Genomic DNA, 27,684 nt, shown 5'->3' on the forward strand with positions numbered 1-27,684 from the left:
ATTTTATTTTTTAAATTTAAAGAATTACTATTTATGAAATCTAAATTTAAAAAATGTATAAAATAATTATTATAAATTTTTTATATAAAATATAAAATTTAAGATAAATTTGGTTTAGAAAAATCGTTAGGGATGCATAGCTCCCGTTCCTTTTGTAAGACACATTTATAACCAATGTCATTGCATCTTTTTTATTTTCCTTAGATTTTTTGTTTGTTTTCTTAAAAAAAAAAAAAAACAGTCAGTCCAATACATGAAACTCTTATTATATGGGGTCTCGAAGATGAATCTTATCCTATTTTTTTTAAAAAGACTGTTTTCAAATTTTTTTTATTTGTTTTCTGTCTTAGAAAATTGAACTACGCTGTTACTCGTTCAATGCAAAGCTTTCTCCTCCCAAGAGCGGCATGGACCTTTTCCCAAATTTTACTGCCCATGTTCAATGTTTTTTTTCAGTACATACGGAAGTCAAGAGTTCCTGAGAATTAGGGATGGGTAGTTAATTCGTCAAAATGATCAATTCATTTATACTGATTTAAATTGAACGGAAAAAAAAGGAAGAGTTCCTATTGATCTCAATTGAACTGAAAAAAAAAAAAAAACTAAAAATTAGGGGTAAACAGGTAATCCATCAAATCGATCTAAATTGAACAAAAAAAATCCTATCAAATATAGGGTCGGATGTAGGATCTTAATATTATATTATCTGATCTAATAAGACCGGATAAATTTTTATTATTATAATGTGTAATGAGTAATGTTTATTATCATTTTAAAATATTATTTTTTATTATATTTATATTTATATTTTATATTTCATAAAATTATATATCTAAATAACTGATAATTAGTTGGGTACTTGATACATAAGAATTGTCGATTAATAGCCGATCCACGATCAGAATTGAATACCGGATTATCGTTTTGCAATTAAGGAAATTCATGGACGAGCAACAGTTTCTTCTTACATAAATTGCGTTGCAGAGGCCCTCTGCTTTCCCACAGTCATACCCGAGCAACTAACAGGGCCTACTGTTAAAGGAAAATGCCTCTTCATGCACGCATGGCATAGGCGTTTACCCTTCCCTTCTATTGCCATGCCTCACTTTTGCTTGCAGTGTCGCGAAGATGAAGCATCGCTTCCGGAGGAGCCAGAGAGTGGACCTGGACTTGAAGCTCGTGCTACCGGCGAGGCAGGACACGCCAAGGATCGCCGCGGATGAACACGAACCACCGCCGGGACAGTTGTCGTCAAGACGTCAACGAGCTCATCCCTATCTCTGGAGACTCAGCATGACAGCCCCAAGGAGGCGGCGCCGATGGTGCTCGCGGCGTGTCCTCGGTGCCTCATGTATGTGATGCTCTGCAGGGCCGGTAGCAAGTGCCCGAGGTGCATGAGTGACGCCCTTGTCGACTTCCTCCATAGCCAGGAACAAAGTAAATTGAAGAAGAAAAAACAAGCTTAAGCTCAAGATTCAAGTGTCTTCTTCATCTGCAAAGGGCTCCAAGCTAGGAACAGAGAAAATGATTGGGGTTTTTGGGGTATGAGATGTGCCGCAAAATCAAATTTAATACAGTAGTGAGAATTGCGCCAATTTTTTTTTTTTTTTTTATTATTATTATTATTATTATTAAATAACATTTATTTACACCTTAATTCCTTCCTCCATCCTTGCAACTGCATCCCTTGAAATTTAGGGGGTAAACGGGCTAAGCCGTTCCCAAACTATTCAAGTCTCGATTTTAAAAAACAAACTGTTTGTATTTATTTGATTAAGTTAATAAACCGAGTTTGAATATGATTTCGAGCTCAAAATATTATCAGTTCAAATTTAACAGTTCATGAGCTTACGAATATATTTTTTTAGAAGTTCATGAACATATTTGTTAAGAAACTTAAACATGTTTATTAAAACACTCACTTTTATTTATATATATATATATAATCAAACTGTAACCGAGCTCAATCATAAATAAAACAAATCGAGCTCAAATTTTAACATTTTATTAGTAGGCTCCATTCAATTAGATCCTTATTTGGTGATAAAAGGTGAATATTTTCGCTCCTAGTGCTCACGTCAATTCGTCTCAGGACCAACACGAAGGAGATAAATCACGGACGGCTACTAGTCTTTGGAATAATGACTAGCACATAAGGGAAGCACTTACCTCGACTTTATCGAGATTCGAATCCCAAATCTTATGATGATAACATTTCATATATTAACCACTAGACTTATTCAATGAGATAATTAGATCCCTACTTGGAATGTATCAAATAGATGGTCATTTTCTAGTGCAATTGCAGGAATGATACACTGTTGATGAAATCAGTCAGCAGTTGGGCTGTAAATGAATAAACTATTAATAAGTTTCAACTAGTTAGTTAATACGGATGAATAAATATTTTGAATAATTTATCGACAACGTTATTTTTTTTAAAAAAAAAAAAAAAACTCCAATACCCCTAGTTAAGTTGATTCACACGGTATACCCAACTTGGTAGGTTAATTCAATGTGATTTGTACGTTTTATTACCTGAAACAATTAGCTTAATTGACTTAACCGACGCATGTATTTGTTCTACTTGACTATTGGAACAAGCCTAACTAGAATACATTTAAAAATTGCTTATCTAATTATATAACTTATTTGGCGTACAGCATTACCAAACTGGTCAAACTCAATCCCCGCTGGAGGATAAGGCCAATGAGCCACAGACGCACTTATAAAATTGAAAAAAATGAAATAAAATAACGTCCAGAATCAGATCGTGGTGGCAACATTTTATTTCCAGAAATTATTGATAAAAAAATCATGAAAATGCATTTATTATTTTCGAACAAAAAATGGAATTTCACGGCAATTTCAATTCTCTACCAACAAAAAAAAACGTGATTATTTTGTCACTGTTCGACCAATTACACTCTTCATTTATTTCCTCTGTCACACTGATTGCCCTCATTTATTTTTAATCACGCTAATTTTGGAAAAAGAATCAGTTGCTACCAGTAGCAAGGGTGAGCAGTCAATCCGTCAAACCGACCAATCCGTTTATACCGACCCGAACCGAATCGAAAAAAAATGATCCGTCGGATATAAGACCGGATGTAGGGTTCTAATATTACATTATCTGATCTAGTAGGGTCGGATAATGTTTTATCCCAATAATCGAACCAACCCGATCCGATCACCCCTACTTATAGCAACTAATGTTGATAAGCTGTTACACGTTGTAGTAACTACTGCCGATAAGCTACTACACGTTGTAATAGTTATTTCTGATTAGCTGCTATAACATGTAATGAGTAATGTCTATTATCATTTTAAACAATTTTTTTTTTTTTGTTATATTTATATTTATATTTTATATTTAATTGGATATAGGGTCGGATATCCAAATAACTGATAACTCATCGGATATCTGAAACATAAGAACCACCGGATATAGGGCCGGATGTAGGTCCTGATTTTACATTATCTGATTTAGTAGGATCGGATAATTTTTTACCTTAATAATCAAACTAACTCGATCCGTGATGATCCCTAACCAGTAGTGCACACAAAAAAAAATATCAAGACTTTTTTTTTAAAAAAAATGTCAAAACGTTGTTATCTTTCTTTTTTTCCTAAAAAAAAAACTTGTTTGTGTACAAAATGGTTAAGTAAAAATAAAAATAAAATAAAAGTGTTTTTGAAAAAAAATAATTTAAGAAAACCTGATGGCATCCTGACTTTTGTTGGCGACGCCGTTAAGAAGAGCCGTCATGGCCGCGTGCGGTGGAAGAGGTGGCGGAGGAAGGCGATGCAGGCATCGAGCGGCTCCACGGCGAGGCCGCAGGTGAGGACGGCAAGCGCCCGCCGGAGAGTACCGTTGCGCCGTCTCCGGAAACAGTATTCGGCTCCCGACGGCGTCGGCTGGAGGTACGCGTGCGCCGCCTGCTTCACGAGGCGGTTCCTGATCCGGATCTCCCCTCCGCCTCCGCCGCCGGGGGCGTACGTCGAGAGGACCGCTTCGGGCCATCCCCGCTGCAGGCAGATGAGGTCCCGGAGGCTGGTGTACCCCGCGACGCCGCCCGCCTGGAGTGGGCGATCCGAATCGGCGCCGAGGGCGCCGTTGGGGGAGGGGAGACCGACGTCGAATGGATCGGGGCGGGCCGGCGCCTGCAAAGGCAGGCGGGAGTGGTCCCTGGCGGGAGAGGAGTTCGATCGCCAGTGGCGGATGACGAAATCGCCGCCCGCAGAAGCCCCCGCCGCTTTCTCAGTGCAGGATTCCTCCACCATCGCGGAGCGGAAGAGAGAGAGAGGAGAGAGAAGACGGAGACGGAACAAAAAGAGGCGATTTCTAAAAATTATCGTTATTATTTCGATTAAAGATTAATAAATCCCCTTAATTTGACTTAATCTTCCACCTCCCCGCCCGTTCCCAAATTTCTCCGATAGTTCGATATTTAATTTTTAAAAATATATCTAAAACTCTCTTCTTTGAATAACAAACCCTGATAATTACCACCTTTATACCAAAAATTAAATTGCAATTATTTTAATTTTATTGGTGATGCTGTTGTGGGACCCCACAGACTCGACTCGTAGTATAAATAATAATACAGATGGCGATAATTATTTGGAACATTTATTTTGCCCATCCATCGCATATATCTCCGCATCTGACGTATACGATTTCAGGATATAAATTTAGAAGAAATCAGGGCCGTTCAGTTAACTTGGCGCAGGAGAATTGGACGTTTGGAGTTCAAGATAAAACATCTCAATTATTGGCAAAAATCAACAAACACCCTTATTTTCATTACTATTAAAAAGACATCTTATTTTAAAAAAATAAAATCAATCATGTTGAAATGATTTTAATTAAATTAATAACAAATATTTATTATTTCTTTTTTTAAAAAAAATGTGAATTAGTCTAAGATAAAAGCATAATTTTTAAGATAATCCTCAATATCTCCCCCATCATGCATATCGAGCGTTGACCGACTAATGGTCAATTTTTTAATCTTTTACATTTTAATTGCACTCTTGAAAATTAAATTTCTTATGTATTAATTAATATGATGAATTTAACTTATGATTGTTTGATAATATCTCAAATGCTATAGATTAATTATATTATTTCTTTCTATTCATTTCTCTATTCTATACAACTAAATGGATAACAATTAAATTGGATAAGAATGACTATATTATTTAAATTTTATTTACTCTTTCCTATTCAACATCATGGAACTTACGCGCAAACCTTCTTAAAATGTGCAATCTTTCATAATTGTCTCAAATATTTCATCTTTTAATTTAGGCTCAAAATTGTTTCCTTTTCAAGTTTAAACCAACATCTGATTTCTCAAGAATTCAATCCAACTCCCAAATCTTAAATATTCACAATACAAGGAGGCATTTGAGATACACATTAGTATAGACATGTTTGGTAACTCATGGTTGCATAATGTCTTAGGTCTAACATAGGCATGTTCCATTAGGTGTGCTATTAATAAAAAAAAACTCATGATTGTGTCAATGAACTAATGAGAAATTCATAATCATATATTGGTTTATGAACACTTTAGTCCACAATTGACCAATGACTACTTGATTAAAATCCACTATTAATCGATTGTTTTATTATAGTTCTTAGGTCATTTGACTATCGCAATACAAGTTTATCAGATTAATCATTCGTTATGATTTTCCTATTGTATCATCAATTGACAAGAATTCATTATCAATAGATTTGATATATAGCCGTAAACAAAAATATTTTGTTTACTGAATGACTAGTCGAACTCAATTCTTTGATTGAATTAACTCACTACTCAATTAAAATCACTTTCCGATTATTGGAACTTATCATCCTAATAATTGAATCTTTGCCTAGGTTGAATAGCTACCCTCTCCTAAGGATAGATATATCTCAGCTCTTAGAGCTCATACAAAAATATTTTTTCTATAACTTAACTCTACCATCAAGGTCGTCTCTTGTTAGGCTATTCTTCCAATTTCTTTTTATTTTATGTTAATTTTGTTCCTTTTCCCCCTATAGTTTGTATTTTCATCCTATTTCTTTTTATATTTTAATTTGCCTCCTAGAGAATAAATTAATAAACGGTCCATTGACATCCTCGCCCCTAAGAAATTAATTATTTAACATAAGCCCCACGTTTTCCCACTATATATATGTCCTCCCTGCTTCCCTTCTTTAGCCATCTGTCTTCGCCGCCACAAGTCCATGGATCACTTCTCCGACTTCCGGCCATCTCCCCGGCAAGAGATGCAGATCCAAGGCCGGCGTCCAGCTCCTCTCAGTGTTAGAAAGGAGTCCCATAGGATCAAGAAGTCCCCCGTGGCCCCGCATCCGGTCATCGTCTACTCCGTCTCCCCCAAAATCATCCACGCCGAGCCGAGCGAGTTCATGATGCTGGTCCAGAGACTCACCGGGCCGGACTCCGCCGACCCTCACCCTCCTCCCCTGCCGTCGCCCGCCGGCGCGCTCTCCCCCGCCGCCCGCATCGCCTCGTTCGAGAGGCCGCCGCCCCGCGCGAGGACCAGCACCGCCGATCTTGAGATGGTCGGAGGCCCGGAGCTGGATACGCAGAGTCTATTCCCCGGGATCCTGACGCCGATGCCGACGGCGCTTCCGCCGATCTCGCCCGACCTCTTCTCGCCCTCGTTCGATCTCGACTTCCTGCTCGAATTGAGTCCGGATTTCGCGAGCGACAGCCTCTTGGCGAGCCCTAGCTACAATTTTCCATCGACTACTACTGTTCCATCCCCTGGTGCCTTTTGGGATCTCACGAACCAATTCCCAGACTAAAATAAATAAATAAATAAATAAAATTGAACCCTTTCCCCCAAACGGATCGCTTCAACGGAAGAAGATGGAAAAGGAACGACCTGTAATCCAAGGAGGAAGCTATTGCCGCAGCAGATCGGAACCATTCATGGAGGGACTACATCTCTTCCAGGTAGGCAATTGATCTATCTCTCCTCAGCCATTCCATCTCTTTTTCCCAAGCAACTCTGGACATTGCCAATTTTTTGATCCTTTGTTTTTTTCGTGACAGCATACGTTTCAGAATAGGAAGTGAAGTCTGTGCATGACCATTGGTTAATTTTTGGTTTTCTTTCTGGATGGCAAAATTATAAGGATTTTGTTCTTCTGCTGAATCGAACATTTTTGACAATAAAAAACAAATTATGTTCATAGCAAGTCAGCATCTGTTGCCCTGCTTCCAACGCAATAAATCACTTGCACTTTAGCAGATCGTATAGGCCAAACGAATAGTCGTGTACGGAATTGATGTAACGAGATGCAGACCCTTTTCATGCAGTCCCTTTTGAGGCAAATAAATAATTCCCGGTTCCTGCAGTAAAGACAGTTCAGTTATAATATCTACTATTTAATTCTTAATTATAATATATTTATAAAAAAAAATTTCAAATAAAATTTACCATTAAAGAATGTTAGATTTCTAGATCGTCTTTAAAAATCAGATTGATCATCGGACTCGACGCTATCTCTCGGATCTTTGGATATTAAAGAGTATAGCAATTTTTCATCCACGTCAGGATATTAAAAAAAATTACGTTAGAAAATTAATGGATTTTCACATAAAGGTATAATAAAATATATTGAGTATATATATATATATATATATATATATATATATATATATATATATATATATATATATATATATATAAAGTTTTTGACATTTAAAGAGTGTACATAGTCACTTTATATGATGCGTCACAATAAATTGCTCACTAGTTTGGATGTGAACAAAGCCTTCTCATTATTTGTGAACCATGGATTTCAAAAAAAAAATATCTTGTGGAATTTATTGTACAAGAGTTGAATACAATGTTGTAAACGTGACTCATGATATTTGTTAGCGCATGTTCTTCACAAATTCTTGATGGAGAAGGCATCGGCCAAAAAACCACCACCCTACAATTGGACGCGATGAAACCTAGTTTTCTTAAGTTATCCTCCAACAGTGAAATTGATGAAGTTCTCGGAGGAATGATGTAGCGTTTAAGTCTTTCAAACATTTAATTAGACATCTAAGAATTGAATTTTAACTATAATGTACTGTAGAGATTTTTCTTCAACACAATAGCAACTCTAAGAACACTTACCAATTGGATGGGACATCTATGAGTACTTCTTGATTTACATTGATGGTCAGTGGAAAATTTTTATGAAACCAGACCGATCACCTCTAAGGATTAATCAGTTCGAATAACTGGATACAACAACAATAACCAAGCTTTATCATAATAGGTGGAGTCGACTATATGAATCTTTTTACGTCATTAGACTCTATTCACTTACTATATTATCATTTATACTCAAAAAAAAAATTATCTTATTTTATTATTGATGACCGAGTCATTTTTTGTCTTTCTCTTACTCGTTTGATGTGCGTAAGCATTTATTGAACATCTACGTACATACGTCTCGTATCATCTTAAATGTGTATCTCAGAGTTTTTTCCTCCATAGATATAACTCTGACTTTTTCTCAAATTCTCTCATTTTTTATTCTGTTCATCCACGTATGTCCACACATCCACCTTAACATCCTCATCTCTGCAACTCTCATCTTTTGCTTATGTACTTAAGTTATAGCCTAACATTCAGTTCCATATAACATAGCAGATTTAACTGTAATTTTTTAAAACTTTCCTTTAAATTTTATAAGTATTTTACAATCACATAAAATACACAACACTCTCATCTATTTTAACCATCCTGCTTGTATTTTATGTAAGATATTTCCCTCTATTATTTTACAAAAGTGATCCTAAATATTTAAAATTCTTGGTTCCAGACAACTCGTCATCTCCTATTTTAATAATTATCTTATTACATCTAATATTGCTAAATTTAAATTTCATATATTCCGCCTTTATTCTACTAAGCCTAAAGGATTTCCTTTATAATGTTTTTTACAAAAATTCTAGTTTAACATTTACTCCTTAACGTATTTCATCTACCAAAATAATATTATCTATAAACAATATGCACCACGGTACTGTTTCTTGAATGTGTGCAGTGAGTTTGTCCATAATTAGTATAAAAAAATAAGGACTTAGAGCTGATCATTAATGTAACCCTATCTTTATTGGAAATACTGCAGTTACTCCGCTTGAAATCCTTATACACATCCTTAATTAGTTCAATATATATTACGCTAACACCTTTCTTTTTTAAAATTTTCTATCTAATTTCTCTTAAACTCTATCATAAGTTTTTTCTAAGTCAGAATATCATGTGTAAATCTTATTTTTACTCCTGATATTTATTAATTAGCTGTTTAAGAAGATATATAGTTTATATTATTGCCCTTCTAGACATGAACTCAAATTGATTTTCGGTCACCGTGGTCTCCTTCCTTAACCTTTTTCCTATTAAAGTTTCATGGTATGACTTATTACTTTATACCTTTATAGTTTGTATAATGTATTCTCCATTGATTAGATTTTTTTTTCATTTTTAATATCACGCTAAATAATTTTGTAAGTCATTTAATACCTTATTCCCCTATGCACTTCCATACCTCTATTGAAATATCATCTGGTCTAATAATTTTTCCATTGTGTATCCCATTTAAAATTTGTTTTACTTCTAAAGTTTGAATTTTAAGATAAAAATTAAAATTTATATACTCATTTGACTTACTTAAGTTAGGTTGGTCATTTAAATTTTCATTAAAAAGTTGATAAAAATATATTTTTCATTGTTTTTTTATTTCTTTATCATTTACTAATATCCTATTACATTCATTTTTAATACATTTTATTTAGATAAAATCTTTTGTCTTCATTTCTCTTACTTTAATTATTCTATAAATATCTCGTTCTCCTTCTTTTTATATCTAATTTTTAATATAACTATTTAAAAATTTTATCATTTATTTTATTCATGGATTTTTTTAAGTAAACTAATTAAATTTTCTCTAGATTTCTTCAGTGAAGTAAAGGAGCTAGCCACGAGAAAATTAGATTTAATTCTACCCTTTAAAGGTAAGGTCTCCTAGTACTGACTCAATGGATATAGATGAAAATAAATATAAGTACATAAATATTAGACGTATGATGTAGCAAATCATAAGTCGTAATATCTAAGAATCAATCCCTGATCAATTTATCAGAGATATCACGTGCCTATGGTACCCCCTGGAGGCTTAATTCTGCCTTTTAACCAATGCCTCCTCCTGGACGATACATGATCATCGCCAAACTGTTTTCCTAAAAACAAAAAAAGGGTTAAATCTAATAATCAACACTAATGCTTGGGTTGGTATATGCGAGTTCATTATCAGTAATTAAAAGGGTTTGAAATAACTGCTTTGTATGTTTAACTCTAATTTTGTTTTTTTCTTATCTAATTTTAATTTAGTTGTTTCTGTTTAATAACTTAATATTTAAAAAATCACTCTTGTAGTTTCTTCGATAAGAACTAATAAATATTCGTGTTAGAAATATATAATTTCTTAAATATCAACTCGCGCCAAATGGCTGAGATTTTTTTTGAGCTGGTCATAAATATGACAAGAAAAGACCTCAAATGTCAGTCCGGAGACAAAATTACACTTCTCATAAATAAACAAATTGACAGTAGCATTACAACAATCAGACAACTTTAGGCATCTGGGCGTTTTCCTTCAGGATGTGTCGATTGGCTCTTGGTTTTACACAATACTTGGGGCATCTCCAACCCAACTGCACACAGCCCGAGGCCAGCGAGTTCTGATGCAGTCAACTAGCGGTGCATGCTGTGGTAGCTGATTGAGCTCTAAAATCCCTGGATCTCTCACACTTTGCTCATTGCCTGAGCTACTTACCACATCGGCGAGAAACTCTTCTTGTGTCCATCGAGGTGGCACTACCACGCTCAATTTACAGAGCCTTGGCTTCTGCAGGGGGCTCTCACCGCCAGCAGTACTGCTGGATACTGATTTTGCAATGCCATTAAAATGGTAGAGATCAAATAGCTTCTTGCCCATTAATCCGGATGAGTCCTTTAGGCCTCCACAACTTTTATCTAATTCTAACAGCACCTGCCAGAGTTCACTCCACACTATGAACTCTGAACTGCAGAGGTGATCAAACTTTGCAGGAGGAAGGTTGATGTTTGCCTCCCTGAGGACTTGTTGAAATCCTTCCACACCAATAAACCCTCCGCCGCCACTTTGGTCCTGGGCATCAAATGCTTTCCTAATCTTTGACTCTCGCTCTTCTAGCTCATTCTCTTCTTGCACGGCCGGATTGAGAGCAAAAAGAACAGTGTAATGTGACTCGCTACCCACTACCCATATGGGCCATCTAGGGCATTTTAGATGCTGACCAACTTTGCAAAAATTGAGAGATTCCAGAAGTAAAAGGAACCCAATCTCTGGGGTCATAGCTACACCTTTCACGAACAAGCCATCACCAACATCCATTCGGCCATCAAATACATTGGACACAGCCTCTCCACAAATCAGCAGATTTACAATTTCCTGTGATAACCGGTTACAAGAATTAGATGGAAATGTATTAGGATTTGCGGATTATAAATTCCTGAAGCACAACTTAGCAATTTTCAGGGTCACTAGGGTTTTCAAGGGGAAGTGAATGTGATCGTAGTATAGAAAAACAGGGACCAAATTGTCTCAATCTCTCTATTTAGCATGTTTGTACGTGGTTGGAAAACCAAATGCAAAAGGATTACCATGAATAACAGAAGTAAAAGATATACAAGAATCCAGAGTAAAAAGGTTTAGTAGGAAAGAAGTGGTGGGTACCAATTACAGGACAATATACATCAAGGCAATAAGAGAAACGAGTACTTTGTACAATCACTCAAGTAACAAGTTTTAGATGCACTCAGTCAGCAGCAGATTTACTTTGCATTGAACAGAGATTCATATGATTGACCACGACAGTATGGTCCTCACCAGAGGGACACATTTACTCGAAAAGGGAGATTACCTATGTGCAATGGCAACATTTGTACAACTATCACAATTTTATAATATCTTTCATATTTTTTTTCAGTAAACTATTGGAAATCATGAAAATTTTGTGAAATAAAAATCTTCCAGCATGAGCAGTTGTGAGGAAATGATATATACCTGTGAGGCATGCCCAAATGGAGCTGTGACCAATGGCTGGCTAGGGTCATCTCTATCTGCCTGAATGGACTCCTGGAATAAATGATGAAAGAAGCTTCGGCAACAGGTCTTTCCAAATACCAAATAGGTTCCAAGCACAAACTAAAATACTTATTCCATTTACATATCCAACAATTGTTATTTTAGCAATAAACTGTGGATGCACTATCCGGTTATTCAGTTGTGATTCCGATGATGAACATATGATTAGATAAAAAGAATGATATAAATATTTCATCAGTTTGCAACTATGACTACTCTCCTAAATATTGGTCCAATATTAAGCAGCCACATAGTTACTACAAAAACGCAGAACCAAAAGATAAAATAAACCCTAGAAGCAAGTGGCCAACTAAAAAAAAGATATGAACATTATGCTTCATGTTTTGTATGGTGTGTAAACCATGATTAATTTAATAAAATGGAAAGTTAAACTTGCCTATAGGCCAGAGGCGGAAAGCTTTGTCGATGTAAAAAATCTTCTCATTAGTTAAATCGACCAACCAAATTTGTATCTTAGTATAGTACCTACCAAGGTCACTTTTCTGGTCTGATTTGAAACCATAGTGTACCCAGCTTCCAGGTAGTTAAACCCTTTTTTTTTTCTCATACAATGGATCCTTGTTCAGTCATCTTACTTGTAGCACTAGGTTACAGTCACTATCATTGCAGTCACTAAGGTATAGGCACAATGTAAAATCCCTAGTAATTCCATATTTAGACCACCAACTCAGCTACGCAGTCACTATCATTGCACCTCTACAATGATCAACACAACGATTTCTAAAATTTGCCCCTGAGCAATAAGGACGGCAGTGGGGTGGGAAGGAATTTAACTACCCATCCATATTTGCTTCCATATTTGGAGTAGCTACAACTGGTGGGGACACCTATTAGGTGAGAAAACTTGTGACCCTAGTATGAAGCAAAATTAAGTTCCTAATTCATTCATTCATTGTGGCAAAAAAGATGATAATTTTCACCCCGGGGTCCTCCAAGACCGCCCCAAGCACATTGGAAGGAAGTTAATCACAAGGGTCATTCGGCCAGCCGAGCGGCCTCCTAGGTGAAGGGGCCTAGCACGAGGTAAAACCCCGCGATTTGAACTCAAGACCTATTGTGGCAACTCCACACCCAAGTACCAACTTGGCTACGCCCGTGAGGGCCCTAATTCATTCATTCATGAATCTATTAAACATGTTACTCTTAAAACTACAACATAATACTAATCTTTCCAAGAATTAAAATAACTTCTCTATATAGATAAACTACTAGTTTTTACTTTGATTGTATGGCCCCTTTCTAAAGCTTAAGTGGCCAGGAAGAACTCTATTTGTACAATACCCATATTAAGTTTGATTTGATGCCCATATTAAGTTTGATTGGATGACCATCTATACTCTCTTTAAGTTTAACCCAGTCAAGACTCAAGATACAACATTGATTTTAAACATTGAGTGTTGGTTGCATATAAATATAGGATTGCATATGAGATAAATGCAATCAACAATAATATGGTTAATTCTCACATTTTTCCCCAAAAAGTACACAAACAAGGTAGTGGAAATTTAATACTTCATGTCACAAAAGGGTATGCAAAGAAAAATATGCTGACAATTATGCATACCAGTCCTCTTGAAAGTAGAGCAGATATAAGGAACAACATTGCTCCCATGCGGCTTTGAAACAAAGGAAGTGCTTTTATGAGTTGACGCATTGCAGTTGCTTGTGAACTGTATGTACTAATTCTTAAAATTTTCTGCAAATCTGAAGCAGTTGCAATAGAGAGATCTTTCAGAGCTTTTGCTAACACCTACTTACATGCAGAAACCACAAATAGTGATATAAGATAGCATATGCATGAAAACCAAAAAGACAATAAGGAGATAGTTGAGATGGTCACCTCACTTTGATCACCTTCAGATCCCTCCAGATCACGACAGTCAACTCCTATGGTTGCAACCACAGCCTGTTTACCACTTCCACATAGGAATAATATTTCAGCCATACTGTAAACCAAAGCTCTGAAAAAAAAACATGTTATTAGGTCTTCATGCCCAAAATTACTCCATTGAAGAAAAGGGATAACTCATAAGTTGATTATAACTCAGGTTCTTATCAACAGTAATCAAAGAACTTGTCATGACTTTGGTTAGATTTAGATCAAAAATTATCTCTGAGAACTAAACATAACAAAACACAGTCAATAGGGGGTATTAGTTGCTGGTCAAGTCCTAATTGGCTAGTTTACGAATTTTCACCTTTCCCTGTGGTTTTGATAAGACTATAGATTTCAAGGCAAGACAATTTATGAAGTTACTTCTATAATTCATAATTGACAATCAATCATGCCTTTCATAAATAGTATATGACCACATATGAATGGAAAAAAAAAAAAAACTCTTCAGGAATTTTGTTCATTAATTTGTTTTCTGGAGTAAGTGTATTCTGCATAACAGTGTAATCTCATTCTTGTAGCATCATTACCACTCGGTTATCTCCTGCTTGTCAAATATTCTGTCCTTGCTTCTATTTCATCTCACAATTCCTTAATTTTTTCTTCTCCACTTGTTCAATGAAGCAATGCCCATTAATTTCTTATGCCACCTTCCAGTGAAATTAGTACAATTGATCGTGATGAGACAAAATTTCCATTTCTTTTAAGCATATGAAAAAGTGTGTGGAGCTTGCAGAAATCTACTTGGATTAGCAGTATCAACACTGACGCAGGTATTTCTTCAAAAGTAAAGGGACTATATCACAGAATATAATTAATAGTGTGCTGATAAGATATGTGATTAAAGTTTTGAAATTTGAATAATTTAAGAATTCCCTAAGAGACAATTAGAAGCATTAATCTATGGTGCAAGCGTTACTCTAGGGTTCTCTCTTTGATGAGAACAATTCACCATTCAGATAAAGTCACAAGACAAAGAAAAATTCAGATTGAAACATTAATGGAAAATTCATTCACCTCTCCTTTTTGTAGTCAGTAATAGATGCAAAATTGTTGCTTGCTATTTGTGAATCCTGATGAACTTTGTTCTGACCTAGTTCATATAGTGGTGTGTTCACATCCACTTTACCAAAATTGTGCGAGAAAAACAGCAGATACTTCAAAACATAAGCCTGCAAGCAAGATCAATTATAAATTGTGCTTCACTGGAGTACTAAAAACAATGTGAAAGATCAGAACTACCAAATATATAAACCCAGTCAATATCATGAAATTCCATGTACTAAATTTCCCATCACTATGGCAGAAGATATGAGAAGTACAGTCCAAACAGCCCATTAGAACAATTATATAATTTCAATAATGCATGAATTTTAGATTGAAAAATGTTTTTAGTTGGAGCATCAAACCTCAACTGAATTTTTCATGTAAAATGAACCATTTTTAAGATTCCATAATATGTAGAGGCAAGAATAAAATGAGGAAGAGATATCATATAAATTATCTTTCAAACGAAACCGAAGCACATTTCACATACCCATGATTTAAAAAGTGGAGTAGGCTGCCACCTAGGCAGAATTGAATAGGGTCTGTTTTGCCTAGGGGATAAGCAGACCCTCTTAAGCAGGTCATTTAAAAGGCAGGCTAGATAACCTGCCTAGGTGCACATGCAGCTCACCTGGGCGATGGTCTGATTTAGTATGGAGGAAAAAAAACTGGCTTTTTGAAATAGTTGGTTCACTTAATAAGCCAAACCCTAAATCCTCTCCTGTTTCTCCCAAGTCCCAACCCACATGACCCCACAAGCATAACTCCTCTGCTGCTCCCGACCTGACAACCACAGGGCCCTCCTCCTGAGGGAATTTTTTGTCCATCTTCCTCTTCTTACTCTCCACATCGATTGCTCCCAATCACTCCCAACCCAACACCCCTTCATATGCCACAGCAGCTAATTTTCTTACAGTAACCCCTTCTGGTCTAATCAGTATTAAGGTCAGCCATCAGCATTTATTTAATCTGAAAAATACTGAGATATTCAGTTTGATGAAATACTGAAATGATGAGTATTAGATCAGTATTTGATCACTATTGTAATTGATCTGGGAAATACTAAGCAAGTAGCTTTGAATTTATCTTGCAATTTACAATTGTTGAAGGTTATCTAGCATTTGATGTAGTATTATTGTTTCAAATTTTGCATTTTTTCTTGCGTTTTTTTTTTGTTTAGTGACTTAAAACATGGGAACAACTTTCAGCACAAGATGGCAGTTCTAATTGCTACAAATCATCCTATTCAACTTATGAGGTGTAGAATTATGGATATCTTTCTAACAAGAAAGAATTTAATACCATTAAGTGCAAAAAGCTAAGAAAGTGATCCTATATACATAGTGTCAGCAAAAAAGAAAAATAATAATAAGACAGTTGCATGAAGAACAAAGAGGAGAAGTTCATATTTCTAGGGATGGGATGAAATCCAAGAAGTGCCATAAACGACCAAGAACTAAAAAACAAATGGATCGATTCACAGCCAGTGATCCAGAAATGGTCATGGCATCCCAGCTGAGAGGGTGGCACTTAAAAAAAAAACTATCAGGATATTTTGATAATTACCCATTTTTAATTCGTTTTGTCCTGAAATACCCTCCCACATCCATCTTAACATCTCCGTCTCGTGTCAACTACATTTGCATTTTATTTTTTGTAACTGTTTAACATTGACTCATAAAATGCAATTATTTGTACTACAGTTAAGCATCATGATAAACTCCTCTGTATTCCTGTTACATATATTATTCGTGGTACCTTTATCAATATTTATTTCTTATTGAAAAATATATGCTAGGGTATCTTCCAGAATTCTTGCACATTCATATTAACAATTTTCCCACTTCTTTTCTTATATATATTCCCTTTAAAAATAAACTAGCTAATTCCTATTTCATAAACAACAACGACAACAATAACCAAACCTTATCCCACTTGGTGGGTTCTATTTCATAAAATAAACTCTAAAATAAGATAAAATGTTAAGTTAAAGTTAGTTTGACCTTTAGATTTTTTTTACACCCTAAAGCTTATTTTCATTTAATTTGCCTCCTTTAATTCAGAAGGAGAGCCTTGGCGCAACGGTAAAGTTGTTGCCATGTGACCAAAAAGGTCACGAGTTTGAATCCAGGAAATAGCCTCTTGCAAAAAAGTAAGGTAAGGTTGCGTACAATGGATCCTTCCCCGAGACCCAGCATGGCTGGAGCTTCGTGCAACAGACTGCCCTTTTTTTTGCCTCCTCTAATTCACAAAACCATTTAATAAACCTCCGACCACCTCAAACCAATAATAAAAAGTAATTTTCCGATAAAACTGTATTGGCTAAACTTTAAAATTACTTTCATGCAACCCAAGGCAATTAATAGTATAAATAAAAATTTACATTTAAGTACCATTTTTAAGATATAGGACTTAAATAAATTGATTTAGTATCTATTTTCTATTTGTTATAAATCAAGATGATGAAGGGGAGCTTCGCGCAACGGTAAAGTTGTTGCCATGTGACCAAAAGGTCACGGGTTCGAATCCTGAAAACAGCCTCTTGCAAAAAGCAGGGTAAGGCTGCGTATAATGAATCCTTTCCCGGGACCCCGCATGACCGGAGCCTCGTGCACCGGGTTGTCCTTTTTTTTTTTAATAAATTAAGATGATAAAGCACCATTCTATTTCAATGGGAGATGTCACATTATTATTTTGGGATTGTTTGGGCTAAATTGAGGCACATTTGTAATTTATAAGGGGGTAGAGTCATCAAATTGAGGTTTATATATTGAATTGATTTAATTAAGATCCATATCGAAAATAATTGAGGTCCATATCGTGAATTGTATTAGTTGATCTTCATAGCATGAATTATTTTAGTAATTTTGCAAATCATGAATCCTAAATTTAATGTTAAAATTATAAATATAATTAAAAAAATCACCATACTAACACATATAAGAACATCTTATTTTACACCATAGTATGCTTGATGAAGTACATTGCCAAAATATCAAAAAGTAATAAAAGAATTATACCTATATTAATTCTTCAAACTAATTATGTTCAAGCAGTAAGCTCAAATTAAATTCAAAGTAGCAATAAAAAAAAATATACTTAATACTTTCAAATTAATTAAGTTCAAACAGCAATAAAAGAATCAAGTATTCCAACAGTAATAAAATTGCAGAACAATTATATACTTCTAAATAGTTATACACTGACATACCTTGACCTGAATAAAGTGAATCATTAATTTAAATTCTTCTACAAGAAAAAGAGTTTTATATGACTAAACTTAAGATAAATAATTTTATACATGAATGGCTGAATCCGCACTTGGAAATCTCCATTGTCCACCACTGTTCGGTTGATGTATTGAACTGAGAAGTCCAGCAAAAAAATTGTCATCAAAGTCTATTAGGAAATCAAGCTGCGGCTTCACTGGCATCATATGGTTGAGGGTTGTAAAAGGTAGCTTGGCTGGGAAAAGTTGCAGTGGAGGAGGCGGAGCTACAGAAGGTCGTGAGCAGTGTCAAAGAGAATTTGAAGCAGCAATTGATGAAGAATCATGGCTAGGATGTAATTTTAAACCCTAAACTACTATGAGGGCCCCTTTTATTCGTTGATGAGGGATTAAGATGGATTTATACAATGATAGTTGAATCACTGCTCTTGCAATTCATTTTGTATTAGTCCGTCAAATTGGACTGATTCATGATCAATTCTGATTCAGACATATGGTTCCTATGAATTTACATCTTAAATCGATTGAATGAGAAAATTTAAATCGTGAATCGTCCGATTACAATTACCATGAATTGAGACAACAAACTTTGATGGTAAATTCAGAAAACTGTAAAATTCTAGAGGCTAAAATGGTATTTACCACTAAACCTTGCATATAAAAAGTCAACTCAATTATCTAGTGTAAAGAAACTACTGTATTCAACTAGATAGAAATTTACCTTAGATACGTGTGGCAATCAAATGGAAAGAAAAAAAAGCAAACAAGTTGTTACTGGTGACATCACTTCTTTGTCAGACAAATTTCTTTAACCTGAGTGGTACAAACTACAATTATAGGAGGGTGTAATGTGCACAAACTATAAGATGTCAAAATATCAATAGAATAAAAATTAAAGGAGGCTACTCTCTACTTCATAATATTAAATATTTAAAGCAGTAAAATCTTGGTCTGAGGCTGGTGATTTTAACAGATCAGCAGAAAAAAAATCACAAATAATAAACAATCGTATATATTTCATAAAATGAGAAAAATGGAAGACAGCAGCCAAAGTAAATGAAAAATACTACCAAGAGGAGATAATAAAAGATTTCAGAGATCAAACATGAAAGAGACATACAAAACAAGAAAAAGAGAACAACCTGAATGGTGGCCAAGATACCACAAGGACCCCCCTCCTCTTGAACCAAGCCCATGCAAGTCTCCGGATCAGAGCTAAATCTACAAGCATTAGTTCATACAAAATTAACTACAGAAGATAGACAAGATAATGCATTGGGTGACCAATCACACTAGCAATGAAAGAAGATTTCATCCATAGTCTGCACCATTTATAGCTACTTGGGATTTTAGTATTTTATGAGTACAAGATAATCTGGACATGACATATGCAGCTATCATGTTGGGTAATCCTAAGAGAAACCATCTACCAAATTCACCAAGTGTAAATAAAATCCAACAAAAATTAAATTTGCATCAAAGAATTTCTCACGAAGGTCTATTTAATATATTAATATTTATTGTACGGCGCTGATTTTGCTCCAACAAGTGAAAGTCTTTTATCTTTGACCAATGCCAAATCTTAGTAGTATAAGGTCTTTGTGTTGATTGCTTGAAATTTTACGGACAGTACAGATTTCATTTAAAACTAGATGAAAATTGCTAATGGGAAATATATGTTAGGACACGCATGAGCCGGACGAAGGGATGAATAGCTCGCTTCGCTTCTTCAAACTTAATGTTGCAGCGGAAAACTTGAAAAGAAGACTCCACAATGCTAACACTTAGGATTTTATTTGGTATCCACCTCATTGAGGTGACCAATCCAAGGGTCCACTCCTCAAACTCACAGCTCCACTATGAATGTCTCATTTTCGAAAACTTTCCGGAGGTGGAGAAGTCTCGTACAAGCTGTTCTTACCCGAACATAACAAGAAAACGAGAATGCAAAGACAAATATAATCGAAAACGACTCCTTGCTTTGTTGGCTCTTTTCTTACTTTGGATTGCCTCTTGGTGGTAGGAAATGCAACATCACTTATCTCCCAAACCCTCAAGAACGAGCCACTTCAAAACATCGCGAAACCCCCTTTTCTAGGGTCTCTCGGCTAGAAATGCCTCTCAATCGATTGACCTTACCACGTCAAATCGATCGTTTAAAACTTGCAAAATGGCTCTTTTTTTGCCCAACCAATCGATTGATAGCCTGAATCGATTCCGAAACCTTCTATTTTCGTGAGAAAACACTCTCGATCGATTATCCCAATCGATTGGACACGTTGAATTGATTGCCCCAATTGATTCAGCACCATTATGTTTCCTTGCGAAAACCATCCAATCGATTGCCCTAATCGATTGGTGATGTCGGAATCGATTGCCCTAATCGATTGGTGATGGCACCTTATATGTTCCACGAAAAAGCCTTCAATCGATTGATAGCTCGAATCGATTCCAAAACCTTCTGTTTTTGTGAGAAAACACTCCCGATCGATTATCCCAATCGATTGGACACGTTGAATTGATTGCCCCAATTGATTCAGCACCTTTATGTTTCCTTGCGAAAACCATCCAATCGATTGCCCTAATCGATTGGTGATGTCGGAATCGATTGCCCTAATAAATTCCGGCACCTTATATGTTCCACGAAAAAGCCTTCAATCGATTACACTAACGATTGCTTTGGGCCAATCGATTATACCAATCAATTGCCCAACCCTAAATTCGAAATCAGAGTTGACGGTTTACTAATCGATCACCCCAATCGATCAGTAACACTGAATTCAGTCCTCTCAAGACTGGATTTGTGTCTTTCTTGATATCCGATTGCCCTCAATCTACCAAGACTCTCTTTGCTCAACATCTTGACATGTCGAGACTCTCTATGCCCAATATCCAATCAACCTTGACCCATTGGAACTAGCTCACCAAGTGTTCGGTCCTCCTTGACCCACTTGGACTTTCCCTTGCCAACCTTCCCATTGTACTACCACCGCCTAGCCCCGCTAGGACTTTCATTGCCTAGTTCCCACCTAAGTCTTTCACCGCCTAGTCCCACTAGGACTTCCATTGCCTAGTTCCCACCTAGGTCTTACATTGCCTAGCCATGCTAGAATTTCCCATTGCCTAGTTCCCACCTAGGTCTCCACAAGTTCTCATCGTTGTTTGGTGCTCGACGACCCAATCAACATCGACGCCTACTCACCGGTGGCTCGTTTGAAGGTGTTCTCAGGTAGGATCATTAACTATGGCCAAGTGAATCTCCATTAAACATAATACGAGGAAACACAAATCGCACAAAATCATTGTCAATGAATTGGTGATTCATGAACAACCTGAAAGCTCAGTTTCTTGTCCCATATGAATTTGCCTACTTCATTACAAGATTGCAGTCAAATGACAACATACCTAGACCAATAGATGAAAGTATTCATTTTTAAAATAAATAAATAAATTGTCACATGATAAAAAGGTGTACTTGAATGAATAAGCAAATTGCACAGCCCAATCAGCAGCCTTGTCTTACACACAAGATACTTTTATTTTGATCAACTTGAAATAGCTCACGTATAACCTATATTACATTGATAATAAACTAAATGAATTTTTTGTTATGATATATACATTGAATTATGATCTCATTTTCTGCTTCCAGATGAATTCTAAGTGAACATCTTAATCACACTTGGTTGCCAGAACCTATCCCAATTGCAATAATCACGAGAATGAAGTGGCTGAAGCCACTCCTCCTACTATATAGAGTACAGTTATGGAAGAGGACTTGGCTTTTGCAGAATGAGTGTAAACAAAAAATAGTCGGCAGAAGAATAAGGTGAATGAGAAAGTATCATTAAAATTCCACCAAATGTGATCATTGGAAGTAATCTTCGACATTCGTTTAGAAAAAAAGAGAGAATGAATTCTCCACAAACTAATTAACTTGAAATCAGAAATGTCCTGCCTTCTAAAGTTAAAATAGACACCCCAGTTTTGAGTAAATGTTATGTGTGCTTATATACCATTTGCATTTCCCATAAACAGGTTTGTTTATAGCCGCCATGACAAAGAAAATGGACCTCACTCACCAGCTAGTATTTACATATCTTTCAAGAATAATGCTCAACAACTTACTGCAAAGGCAAGTTGAACCATAATCCTAAGTTAGCTGCATAGTGTAATCAAAAGTATAATTTTCACAAATATCACGAGTCATTTTTAAAGTTGATGTTAAAGTAACCATCATAAACTGAAGAAAATGCAGAAGATTGTGAAGTTGAAAGATTATGAATAAGACATAGAACCATATCAAGATACATTAACAACTTTAAACTTCTATCACATCGTTAGCTTCAGTGCTATAATTTTAATACAACGCCTTGAGTTTGTTAAACTTCCAAAGTCTAACAGAAACAATGTATATAAGGTCAATGACACTGATTTCCATAGCTACAGGCACAACTGACGCATGATATTTCAAAAAGATATCCTATGCAGCAAATGAATAAAATTGTCAGAGATAACTCGCGAGTTAACCTGATTCCCTGGTTACTCCATTGTGCTAGAACATCCCTCGACACGCAATTTCCGAACACCATGAGAAACAACTTCTCGGCATCTGCTAATGAGAGAGGCTCTCCGAAACCAAAACGCATGTCTTCCGCTCCTTCCCCCGACTTCTCTAAATGCGTGCTGCTGGTCTGATCCTTAATGACTGACGCCATCGAGCCAGTCCTATTCCCCCCATCCTCTCCCGCACTCGCGGGCTTTGCAGGGCTGACACTTTTATTTCCAGAAGCCACGGCGGCCTTGATCCTCTTCTCCGCTGCTGTCGCCATGAGCTCGCGCTGCACTCTCCGGTTCGTCGCCTCAACGGACTCTTCCGTTATATCCAGCGGCTTGCTCCGCTTCGCCTCAGGAGGCAAGCTCTGCAGGCTCATCCGCAGCGCCATCTGAAGATCCTCGTCCTCTCGATCCACCATGGCCAATTCCCCCCTAATATCCCCTGAAACCGGGAACTAGGGTTTCGATCGGCAGTCTCCCGTCGCTAGATCATGAGTCCAATAAATCAACCGAATCAAATCTCAAGAATAGCTGGAGTTCCATACTCGATTCCTAGTCGAAATCTTGATGGAACAGGCGGAGATTGCTATCCTACTGATATCGTCGAAAAATAATATTGTGAGCTCGCGCGATCGAACGGGAAGGCAACGCGATGAGAGAGAGGGGGGTCAATATCACTTGAAGGAGTCATCTTACGAGATTACCAAAATACCCTCCAAACTTTACAGGAAACCGATCTCTCACCGTCCAATCGATGTTTTGTTGATAGTTTTACGCAGATTGTAATTGTATTAATTTTATTTTTTTAAAACAACCTTTTTATTATGTTCATTGCCCGAATTAGTTGTGGAAAAAGGTTAAAATAGACACGCAATTAAGTTTAGGACGAATTACCGTTTACCTCATGAGGTTTGGTTAAAGTACTAAATAATCCTTGTACTTTGAAAGTAATAAAAGAACCCTTGAAGTTTGACTAAAGTAACTTAAAAAAAACCCTTGACTGATGATAATAATCGATCGATAAAAATAAGAAAAAGATATATATATATATATATTCTTACGTTTCAATGAAAAAAAAAATAAAAAATTATCTGAAATAATTGAAAATTAATTAAAAAAAAAATTACTATACCTTGAGAGAGTCATTTCACTGATCGATTGTGTAAACCCTAAATCCACAAAGCCAGAATATCTTTGATTATAAATTCTTTACCGAAATATATCTATTGTAAAAATTCATTCTCCTTGTCTTATACTCTAAACCATAACTAGTCGTTCTCCTTGTCTTATGCTCCCAACCAGACTTCTCTTTCTCACGTTTTATTTATTTCACTGTAAAGAGTAATCGATCAGTGGAATATCGATTAGTGGAATGACTCTCTCAAGTTATAGTAATTTTTTACTTTAGTTAATTTTCAATTGCTTTAGGAAATTTTTTACATTTTTCCTGTTGAAATGCAGGGGTATATATATATATTTTTCTTATCTTTGTCAGTTGACTACTATCGTCGACCAATCAAAGGGTTTTTTTTTTATTACTTTAGCCAAACCTTAAAGATTTTTTTATCTTTTGAAACCATAAAAATCATTTCGTACTTTAACCAAACCTCTGGGAGATAAAATGTAATTCACCCTTGAGTTTAAATAAACAACCTTTATATTAATTTTTTATAAACTCAATTAAAATTATTTTTAATATTTAAAATCACCAAAAATTAATATAGCAGACATTAACTCGTTCCTATGAGTGTAGTACATATTAGTTGGCTGCTAAATTGTCAATTAATTACTTTGAATCAATTTTTATTTTTTTATAACAATTTTAATTTAGAATAAATAATATTAAGTAAGTATGTAATATATATATATATATATATACACGAACCTCATAGGAGGTTCGAATGTCTAATGAAGTTGGGCACCCGGATCTATGAGGGTCATTTAGGAGTGTGCATCAAACAGGTATGAAATCTTAATAATATGTCATAACTGAGTCTCGAACTATAAATCTCTGATTAATTAATGAAAAATATTTATAAATTAAGTCCCGAACTTTAGATCACTGATTGATTAATGAGAAAAATTAAAAATTTTCAATAATTCACTATAGCTGGGTCTTGAATTATAAATTTCTCATCGATGTGTATATAAAAATTACTAATAAATGTTAAAATATATATATATATATATATATATATATATATATATAATTACTAATAAATCTTAGAATATTTTAGTGTAGCTGCTATGTATACTATTAATTAGTTAGATATTTTTAAAAATACTATGGCATAAATGGTTACTAATGGTCATTTATTTTAAAAAATATGACCATATTTGCGGGAAACGAAGGGACATGGTAAAAACGTAAAGGAAAACTCTTATCCTATAAAAGGTAGTTACACTCTCATAAATAAAAATATGTGACATAATATTCTAAATCTTAATTTATAGAATAATCTTCTTCATCTGACTTGAACATCGGATTAAACTTCCTTATCTATCATTCTAATTCATTCTCTTTGAGAATTCGTCCTCGTAGGACGGAATTCTTGCCACCCTCCTAACTGCCCATAATAGCATTGACATGCCAGTAAGTTATGATGTAGTGTATTATATATAGGAATGGAGTTAATTTGACTTATTAGTATGACACTGTTATTATGGATAGTTAGGAGGCTGGCAAGGATGAAGAATTCTCAAAGAGAATAAAATATTATAATATTAAAGCTAAAAGCTAAATAAATTTAAAAAATGAGAAAAAAAATAAATTACTTGCTCATATTAGCATTGTGACATAAATAATATATTATCCGATTAATAGTCAGATGCCTATTCTATCGATCGGGTGTTTATCCTTTTTTATATATTATTTAATTGTCTATAATTAGTAATCATCTATGATTTATTCATTTTGAATGAATACTAAAAAAAAATTTATTTTGAAATTTTTTATATCTAATACTGTAACTCAATCTTTAAATTTAAAAAAAATAAAATTGATTGATATGTTTAAAAAAACTATTGATGTCAGAGCGTAACATTTTATTTATATATATATATATATATTTGTTTATTTTTTTAAAGTTACTGACATAATTAAATTTCATTTTAGAATTTAGACATGAAATTATAATATTAGGCGCAAATTGATTAATAGTCAGATGCCTATTCTATCGATCGGGTGTTTATCCTTTTTTATATATTATTTAATTGTCTATAATTAGTAATCATCTATGATTTATTCATCTTTGAATGAATACTAAAAAAAAATTTATTTTGAAATTTTTTATATCTAATACTGTAACTCAATCTTTAAATTTAAAAAAAAAAATTGATTGATATGTTTAAAAAAACTATTGATGTCAGAGCGTAACATTTTATTTATATATATATATATATATATTTGTTTATTTTTTTAAAGTTACTGACATAATTAAATTTCATTTTAGAATTTAGACATGAAATTATAATATTAGGCGCAAATTAAAAATCAAAACTAAATTTTTTTGAGATAATCACCTTATGTGCGATGTAAGAAGTGAGGATAATAATAATACTGTGCATGACGTACGCGTCGGGCAGGATATCAACGTTTTTTTTTTTAATTTAAAATTTAAAATAATTAAAATATTTTTAAATATTTTATTTTTAGAGTTCATATATACCAATTGGGTCATAATTTATAAATTATTTTTTTAAAAAAAATTTACCTTTAGGTTCAGATTTTCCAATTGAGTTATAGTATTTAGGAAAAAGAAAAATAAAAAATATAATATATTTAAGTATTTATGGAGTATTGTAATATATTTAAGGAATATATTTACGGATTAGAGATTTATATATAAAAAAATATTAATTTTTAAAAATTTAAAATTGAAATAATAGATATCGTATATTATTATTTATTATTATTTTAAATGTTTAAATTAAAAAAATTAATTAAATTTTTTTTTAAGATTTTATTTTAGGGTTCATACAAGCATACTTGAGTTATAATTTTCAAGCTATTTATTTTTTAAAGATTTTACCTCTAGGGTTCATGCATCCTAATTGGGTTATAGTGTTTAGTAAAAAGAAAAATTAAAAATGAAATAAATTTAAATATTTATGGAATATTATAATATATTTAGGGGATATATTTATATATTAGGAATTTATATATAGAAATATTAATTTTTTTAATTCAAATTTAAAAAAAATCTGATTACGCGCGCGCACAGTCGCGTATATAAAAAAAATTTAGATATATATATACTTTTAATATCCTGCGCGTCCGCATAGTGCGCAGCTATGCGCGCAAGATATCATTGATTTTAGTTTTTTTTTTTATTTTTGAATTAAAAAAAATAATTAAAATATTTTTTAAAAATTTTATTTCTAGGGTTTAGACTTTGGGTTATAGTATCAAAGCTATTTTTTTTTTTTAGATTTTACCTCTACGGTTCAGGCTTTGGGTTATAGTATCAAAGCTATTTAGGGTTCAGGCTTTGAGTTATAGTATCGAAACTATTTTTTTTTTAGATTTTACCTCTAGGGTTCATGATTTGGGTTATAGTATCAAAGCTATTTTTTTTTAGATTTTACTTCTAGGGTTCAGGCTTTGGGTTATAGTATCAAAGTTATTTTTTTTTAGATTTTATCTCTAGGGTTCAGGCTTCCTAATTAGGTTATAGTGTTGGGTTTAAAAAAATAAAATAAAATTAATTTAAGTATTTA

General features: G+C 34.4%; 3 protein-coding genes across 4 annotated transcripts; 1 reads left to right on the forward strand and 2 right to left on the reverse strand.

Moving 5' to 3' along the window:
- Positions 1-3,412: 3,412 nt before the first annotated feature.
- On the reverse strand, positions 3,413-4,394 carry LOC122024704. Its single transcript, XM_042583374.1, has one exon. The coding sequence runs from the start codon at positions 4,282-4,284 to the stop codon at positions 3,766-3,768; it is 519 nt and encodes a 172-aa protein (XP_042439308.1). The 5' UTR covers positions 4,285-4,394; the 3' UTR covers positions 3,413-3,765.
- Positions 4,395-6,233: 1,839 nt separating this feature from the next.
- Positions 6,234-7,358, forward strand: LOC122025298 (protein MKS1-like). Its single transcript, XM_042584081.1, has 2 exons — positions 6,234-6,977; positions 7,077-7,358. The coding sequence occupies exon 1, from the start codon at positions 6,242-6,244 to the stop codon at positions 6,824-6,826; it is 585 nt and encodes a 194-aa protein (XP_042440015.1). The 5' UTR covers positions 6,234-6,241; the 3' UTR covers positions 6,827-6,977; positions 7,077-7,358.
- Positions 7,359-10,493: 3,135 nt separating this feature from the next.
- LOC122022761 (ubiquitin carboxyl-terminal hydrolase MINDY-3-like) lies at positions 10,494-23,618 on the reverse strand. Of its 2 annotated transcripts, none has more exons than XM_042580869.1 (7): positions 22,939-23,618; positions 19,551-19,629; positions 15,150-15,304; positions 14,079-14,154; positions 13,803-13,988; positions 12,137-12,208; positions 10,494-11,521 (listed from the first exon to the last, which is right to left on the reverse strand). In XM_042580869.1, exons 1-7 carry the CDS (start codon positions 23,382-23,384, stop codon positions 10,712-10,714), a joined length of 1,824 nt encoding a protein of 607 aa, XP_042436803.1. In that variant the 5' UTR covers positions 23,385-23,618; the 3' UTR covers positions 10,494-10,711. The 2 variants fall into 2 exon arrangements, with proteins under 2 accessions (XP_042436803.1, XP_042436802.1); XM_042580868.1 differs by having other exon boundaries at positions 14,079-14,199.
- Between the last annotated feature and the right edge of the window lie 4,066 nt (positions 23,619-27,684).

This window comes from Zingiber officinale, chromosome 9B (genome assembly GCF_018446385.1).
Source record: "Zingiber officinale cultivar Zhangliang chromosome 9B, Zo_v1.1, whole genome shotgun sequence".
NCBI lineage: Eukaryota > Viridiplantae > Streptophyta > Magnoliopsida > Zingiberales > Zingiberaceae > Zingiber > Zingiber officinale.